The sequence below is a fragment of the Carex rostrata genome, chromosome 7 (assembly GCF_964058835.1).
Source record: "Carex rostrata chromosome 7, lpCarRost1.2, whole genome shotgun sequence".
In the NCBI taxonomy this organism is placed as follows: domain Eukaryota; kingdom Viridiplantae; phylum Streptophyta; class Magnoliopsida; order Poales; family Cyperaceae; genus Carex; species Carex rostrata.
In genome coordinates this window covers 8,406,556-8,414,015 of record NC_135924.1, presented here as the reverse complement: position 1 = coordinate 8,414,015, position 7,460 = coordinate 8,406,556, and the positions used below count along the sequence as shown (strand labels likewise).

The 7,460-nt window shown below is 33.7% G+C and overlaps 1 protein-coding gene across 3 annotated transcripts; it reads right to left on the bottom strand.

Moving 5' to 3' along the window:
- Window positions 1-1,852: 1,852 nt before the first annotated feature.
- Window positions 1,853-4,756, bottom strand: CYCJ18 (cyclin J18). 3 transcript variants are annotated; one of them, XM_078305431.1, is made up of 9 exons: window positions 4,567-4,756; window positions 4,240-4,316; window positions 3,926-4,040; window positions 3,587-3,685; window positions 3,481-3,498; window positions 3,287-3,357; window positions 3,050-3,179; window positions 2,481-2,541; window positions 1,853-2,088 (listed from the first exon to the last, which is right to left on the bottom strand). In XM_078305431.1, exons 1-9 carry the CDS (start codon window positions 4,630-4,632, stop codon window positions 1,988-1,990), a joined length of 738 nt encoding a protein of 245 aa, XP_078161557.1. In that variant the 5' UTR covers window positions 4,633-4,756; the 3' UTR covers window positions 1,853-1,987. The 3 variants fall into 3 exon arrangements, with proteins under 3 accessions (XP_078161557.1, XP_078161558.1, XP_078161559.1); XM_078305432.1 differs by lacking the exon at window positions 3,481-3,498; XM_078305433.1 differs by lacking the exons at window positions 1,853-2,088; window positions 2,481-2,541 and adding an exon at window positions 2,577-2,631.
- Window positions 4,757-7,460: the final 2,704 nt, after the last annotated feature.

Genomic DNA, 7,460 nt, shown 5'->3' with positions numbered 1-7,460 from the left:
GTCCAAATTTGAAATTTTAAAATCCAAAAAGTCGATCTGAACCATTCATCTTGTTCTCCATATTAATGTGCTTGGAGACCAAATTTTACATTTTTTTTGAATTTTTTTTACTATTTATTAAGCCACTTTGAAAATTGCTGATCCAACGGTGGCTTAACAAAACAGTAAAATCAGAAGCCACCGTTGGATCAGCGATTTTCAAAGTGACTTAATAAATAGTAAAAAAGTTCATAAAAATGTAAAATTTGGTCTCCAAGCACATATTAATATGGAGAACAAGATGAACGGTTCAGATCGACTTTTTAAATTTTGAAATTTCAAATTTGAACCGATAGCACTTCGACCCATATGCTACCGAAAGCATATTAGTCTCTCTCTCTCTCTCTCTCTATATATATATATATATATATAGAGAGAGAGAGAGAGAGAGAGAGAGAGAGTAAGGCTACGCTACTTCGTGAATTAATGGGGGTGTTTTAATTTGTGCTCATATCTCTAGTTTTGAAGCCCAAATAGCCAATCCAAACTGTTAGATATTTAATCTATATTAAAATATGATTGGAGACCAAACTTTACATTTTTTGGAATTTTTTTACTATTTATTAAGATGGTTTGAAAATTGTTATTTTTATTAAAATTCTGCGCCATTAAAAAACAGCGATTTTCAAACCATCTTATTTATAAAAAATTCCTAAAATTATAAAATTTGGTCTCCAAGTAAATTTTAATATAGATTAAACATCTAACGGTTTGGATTGGCTATTTTGAACTTTAAAACTAGAAATATGAGCGCGAATTAAAACACCCCCATTAATTCACAAAGTAGCGTAGCCTTACTCTATATATATATATATATAGAGAGAGAGAGATGGGCTATGGTGCATTGCAATGCATAGGCCATGGTGTGCGTTGGACCATAAATCACCGATTCAAAGTCCAAATGACCGATCCAAACCGTTCATCTTGTTCTCCATATTAATATGTGCTTGGAGACCAAATTTTACATTTTTTGGAATTTTTTTACTATTTATTAAGCCACTTTGAAAATCGCTGATCCAACGGTGGCTTCTGATTTTACTGTTCCAAACAGTCGCCGTTGGATCAGCGATTTTCAAAGTGGCTTAATAAATAGTAAAAAAATTCCAAAAAATGTAAAATTTTGTCTCCAAGCACATATTAATATGGAGAACAAGATGAACGGTTTGGATCGGTCATTTGGACTTTGAATCGGTGATTTATGGTCCAATGCACACCATGGCCTATGCATTGCAATGCACCATAGCCCATCTATATATATATATATATATATATATATATATATATATATATATAGGAATATGCTAGCATGCTATGCATAGCATAGAGCCCCTCCATGCAACGCCTTGGATTTCGACTTTTAAAAATTTTAACGGTCGATCCGAACAGTTCATCTTGTTCTCCATATTAATATGTGTTTGGGGACCAAATTTTACATTTTTTTAAATTTTTTTACTATTTCTTTAGATTTATTGAAAATTGCTGTTTTCAGCAAATCTGGACCATAAAAAAACAGCGATTTTCAATAAATCTAAAGAAATAGTAAAAAAATTCCAAAAACTGTAAAATTTGGTCTCCAAACACATATTAATATGGAGAACAAGATGAACGGTTCGGATCGACCGTTAGGATTTTGAAAAGTCGAAATCCAAGGCGTTGCATGGAGGGACTCTATGCTATGCATAGCATGCTAGCATATTCCTATATATATATATATATATATATATATATATATGCCATCTAAACATGCACTTAGTGTTTCCATACTCTCTTTGTACACAAAAAAAAATGACTCCAGACATTTTTTGGCGTATGCCTCCATGTTACATAGTAGTGTACCTTCTTTTTTACTGTATGATATTCGGACAGGTAAGGTATCTCATTGCAACAATGACTCAATTTTACCAGACATTCAGTTTTATATAAACCAATATTGGAAAAAGTCAGACATTTAGTTCTGGTGCCTGATCTCTTCAGGTTTCAGCACATGTGAAAGAATGCAGACAACAAGATGCATTATATCTTCTTCTTCATGTGAGGTGATGAATTTCACTGTCCACCAAAAAATAAGAAATCTAAGAGAGGATTTCTTATCAGTTCGTAAGAGATACCAAATCAAGAATTCAAAATTGGATAATCTGCCATTTTAGACTTCACCAGCATAGTATTAATTGTATACATGTCACTGGTTTTATCTGGCCAAATCTTCATGCCTAAGCAGTGAGAAAAAAGATTAGTACGGTCCAGTACCATCTAGAACATACCTGTGCCAGACTATGAATTCTGAGGAAACATAAGATATATATTAACCATTTACGAGTACAATGAAACCAGTAAAACTAATTGTAATGATGGTGATTAAAACTAATTGTAATGATGGTGATGATAATGGTGGCGGTGGTGGTGTAGTGGTCATAGAAAGAAAATAAGAGAGATTAATAAACCCCAGGGAAGAAGAGGGAACTCCCACTGCTGCTTTGGGACCGAGATCAAATAGGCACACACCTGAAAAACATTATATTTGAAAGTTATATCATATGTGGCAAAAGAATAATTAAATATACCTAGAGATACATATTAGCTTAGGCAGGCAAACTGCTGCAAAAAATAAAAAAATAAAAAAAATCATGGTAACGCAGATAATGCAGGCAAACTATTGTAATTTCTTTAGTTTTAGTACAGGTGACATAATTAAATTACATATAAACACAATATTATAGTTGACATAAACCAGACACAATCTGAATTGCCAGCAGGCCATAAAACTCAGACGTGTTAACCCATCACGTGAGGATAAATCAGGTTGTGGGTTGACCCAAAAGTTGATTTGCTAAAATCTTAAGCATGAACTTCAATTGTTCTCGATACATACATACCAACATCAGTGAACTTATTTTTCTATTCTAAATAGAGATGCAGAGAAATTGGACATTTTAATTAACCAAAAAAGGTAAATGCTAAACAGGACAAGTTGGGTCTGGATAAATATTTGCCAGCCAAAGTGGACGCATACCAGTATTGCAGCAGCAAGAGAGTCTGAGGAGGTCGTAAAAAGAGGAGAAATAGTGTCCTCTTCATAAAGTAGATCCATAATCTCCATGCATGTCTCCATTTCAATTGCTTCTCCAAGCTTTGATAATTCCCTGAAACGACAAACAAGAATTAGTTGTAATAATTACTGAAAATAAAAAATTATTACACAAGTCATGACTTTCAAAAAAAAAAAAATTAATTTAAGATAGAAAAAAACCTGAGCTGAATAAAAAGATCTTCAAGGAAGAGAAATGCAATTTTGGATGTGCCTATATCATATCCCATCACCTGTAAAATTACATATATGTATTGGAAACAAAAGGTAGCTGCAATTTCAAACATGAAACAACATAATATATCTGCATGTTTTCAGTTAATAAAATAAAAAGGAAATGAAGCAGTGCCTAATACCTCCAAAAACACCAGCTCCTGCAGATACAACAAGAAACAAATATTTATGCTTGTACCATTCTGAGAAATTTAAGATAATTAAATGCCATAATAAATGAAGACATACGGCATCACTGAAATCTCGAGATGTGAAGTGTTGGTCAGATATCAGCTTGTCAGACAATGCTTTGAGACTCCTAACTGATAGAGGCTTTGAATCATGAATCTATGAAATGAGCAGTTCAGCAATAAAATATATTGCCGAACAGAAGTCAATTGATAAGAAAGTGCTTGAACTAAAAAGACAAGAACAAAAGTTCATTAAGAAGTGGAAGACAAGAATTATTTTGCATGATACAATAATTTACCTTATGAGTGTCTTTACTATTTACACGAAATATATTTGTGAGGGTTTAAATATAGAAACTGCAACGGCAAATTATCACCATAAAACTCCCTCTTTTACCTTACTGGAGACCCAAATGGAAATGAGGACAAAAAGTTGTAAATTGCTCTCTCTTAAGTGCTCGAGTAACCAGCTTTTGCTTGTTTCAGCTTGCAGTTTTTTAGTATTATCTTGCCTGCAACAGCATTCACAGAGTTAATAGCAAGGCTGACCACTGAAAAAATTAACAGCTGTGAAAGTTGCATAAAAGCCCCTTGGTTTATGATATTTGCATTATTGGACAATTTTTGGAATATCAGCATAATTGGTCCTTAAAAAAGGGGTGTATTACATGAAATGACAAAACTAATAAGTATTAGACAAATCAGAGATACCTTTGTAGAGAGGGCATAAATCGGTCCAGAAAGAAGGAGAGGGAGGTGTATTTGACCATTGGCTTTAGTTGGAGATGCTGTTTCCAAAGAAAAGGAAAAGGAAAATGTATTACAGATTATACATTTTCATGTCTGATCCATCAAGTTGGTATGTGCCTTGCAAATTTGCAGATGTATTAATCAGATTAAATACTTAGAAGGTTAACAATGGTCAATCAACTGGCGATACCCATGACGTGATTTTTATGCAATTTTGGATCAGAATTGGGGTTTATTTATTTGAGTTAAAATTTGAAATCGAAAGTTAGTGGGAAAGGAAAAACATACATGAGAAGCTTGAAAGTGAAATTGCAAGAAGCGCCTCGTCAAGCTGCGAGTCGCCATTGCTTCCATTTCTCTCTCTCTCGGATCTCCCTCGTCCACAGAACTTCTGGCGGGAAAGGTTTTCAAGGTTCCTTTCTTTTGCTCTCTTTTATTATTTTTTTTTCAATTAGAAGCTAGGAATCCTAGGCCTCGGATACGGCCATACGGGTACACGACTCGATCAATCTGATAGTTGATGAGCAGGGATCCCGCATACAAATCACTGTGTTAAATTTTAATCAAAAATTGAAAATTTTAAATAGTAAAATGCAATCTTTGTGGCCATTTTGAAAATTTCCATACATATCCATAATCCATGAGATGGGCTAAGATCCGGGCCGTTTATTGGGCCTAATCTTCTTTTGAAACGCAAAAGAGTAGTCGGACGAACTGGGTTGCGGGGAGGCGTGACCGCGTGAGGGTTTTGTCAAACAGACTAGCACAAAGTTATACGCTCTTTGTGGGGTTCGTATCCTATAGAAAAATAGAGCTGCTGTTATTTCCAAAGGAATAACCTGTTATTCAGATTCCAACTTTCCAAACCTTCATATTTTTTTTTATATGCGAATTTTAACAAAGAAATTTTTTCATACACGAATCTCAATAAAGATCAATGGTTGGGACCAAAATAACATAATATTTTAGTTTAGATCCGAATTGTTCAATCATAATTCGGATCAATTCAATTGGAGGTGGAATTTTTTTTTATATTCGTGCTGAAGCAGATTGAACGATCTGATGTAAACTCAAAATTTCTGTTACCTCAGTTGATATGAATTCCTCTTTGTGTATACTTAATTGGACATGGAATCCACAAAAACTATCAAATCACTTCACATATTTAAATTGAGGAAGCAACTGGTGCTAGTTTTTTTTTGTAAAGTATATCTCTTCTTTCTGTTAAATTCCTTAATAGATGATTCCCCTCCTTGTGAATCCTTTACAAACATTCTTATACACACACACACACACACACATATTTCTTTGTGAATCCTTCAACAGCACATCCCCTCAGAGGCAATTTTACAAATAATTTAGCTGCTTTATTGTACCAGTCAAATATGCTGAGCCTTCAGAATGCCTTAATGAGACCAAGTATGCAAAGAGGGGTACTTACAAGTTACAACTTGAAAAAATGTTTGATAATAAAATTGAGGGATGTGCTTGGTGTTAGCAGGAATTGTTTCCATTATTTATTCATTCATTTATTTATTTATGAGAGATGAAGGGAAAGGTAATTTGAACAATTGGCTGGGCTGGAGTGAAAACAGTGGGCTCTGATGGATCCCAACCCAGAGAAATAACTCCTATGAAACCTGTTTAAATTTGTGTGGAAAATGTTGAAAGTTCCAAATCTCTTTAAATTGAGCAACTAGATTATTAAAAGCAGGGGCGGACTTACATGTAATTAGGGAAGGTCAGTCGCTCCCCTCTCTTCTTTGATTTTAAGTTTTAATGGAGATCTATCAATTTCGACTGACTTCAACCCTCCTAAAATTATTTTTGTCCCCTTCTCAATTTTTAATTTATAATTCGGGTTAAATTTAAAATTCAAATTAAAAATAAGTTTCTTGAATTAGAATTGATAATTAGAATTATAAGTTAATTAGAACATCATAAATTATAAGTTACAACGACATTGGAAAATACAAGTTAAAACATTGTTTCTTATCAGGTACCCAATTAGTTAATGAGTTTAAATCCGATTCGCTATTCTTTTGCCCACCTCTGACGAAAATCCTGGATCCGACCCTGATTAAAAGGAAATTCAGTATCATAAGAAAAACATAGGAAAAAAGAGGTAGGAAGGGCAACTAACGCAACATCTTTATCGGGGGCAAAGCCAAACTTTCAAGCTATGAGGGTCACACTTAAATGAAGTCAATCATATTAATTTTTCATGTTTGAATGAGAATCAATTTTATGATATCCATGATATTTTGCTCTACAATATAATAAAAACATACCTAATAATCAGATTTTGCAAATAAATGAGGTGAATTGACCCATTGATTCCGAGTGTACGTGCCCCTAATCTTTATCTCACAATAAGCTTTTATGATATTAGTTCATATCATAAAAAATTTTCTCGAATGAAAAACAAAGAAAAACCATGAACGCCAATAAGCACCTGATATAAGTTTGCTTGACTGGTTTGGCAAGTTTGAAAAGCAATTACCTCACTAATCAGATCTTTGGGCATGCATGCAGCTCCTTAATTGGAGGTCACAAAGATGAAAGATCTCCCATTAAGTCAAAGGGGGCTGGCCATTAAAAGCACTTGTGTAATTGTACTGCATGTCTGCATAATGGAGGGGCAATATATATATATATATATATATATATATATATATAGATGAGCTACGGTGAGTTGCGAAGTAAAGCGACTATTTTACTTCACGCCCATATTTTGCAATTTTAAAGTTCAAAACGTCGATCCGAACCGTTCATCTTGTTCTCCATATTGAAATGTGCTTGGAGACAAAATTTTATATTTTTTGGAATTTTTTTACTATTTATTAAGCAATTTTGAATGTCGCTGATCTGATGGTCCAGAAAATTTTACTGTTTTTACTGTTCACAGCAAAACAGCAATTTTAAAAAATGCTTAATAAATAGTAAACAAATTCCAAAAAATGTAAAATTTGATCTCCAATTACATTTCAATATGGATTAAACATCTAACGGTTCGGATCGATCGTTTGGACGTTCAAAATAAAAATACGGCGTGAAGTAGAAACGCGTTTTACTTCGCAACTCACCGTAGCCCATCTCATATATATATATGAGTTAGGCTAGGGTGCTATGGATAGCATAGTGGCCTCTATGCTACGGCTCAATATTCGAGTTTTCAAAAT

Bases quoted from the DNA above. Each gene is read 5' to 3' on its own strand.
- CYCJ18 (XM_078305431.1), bottom strand. From the start codon at position 4,632: ATGGAAGCAATGGCGACTCGCAGCTTGACGAGGCGCTTCTTGCAATTT. The intron at 4,317-4,566 runs GTATGTTTTTCC...CTTTGGAAACAG, and splicing joins TTCACTTTCAAGCTTCTCAT to CATCTCCAACTAAAGCCAAT. The intron at 2,542-3,049 runs GTATGCGTCCAC...AATGTTTTTCAG, and splicing joins CTCTTGCTGCTGCAATACTG to GTGTGTGCCTATTTGATCTC.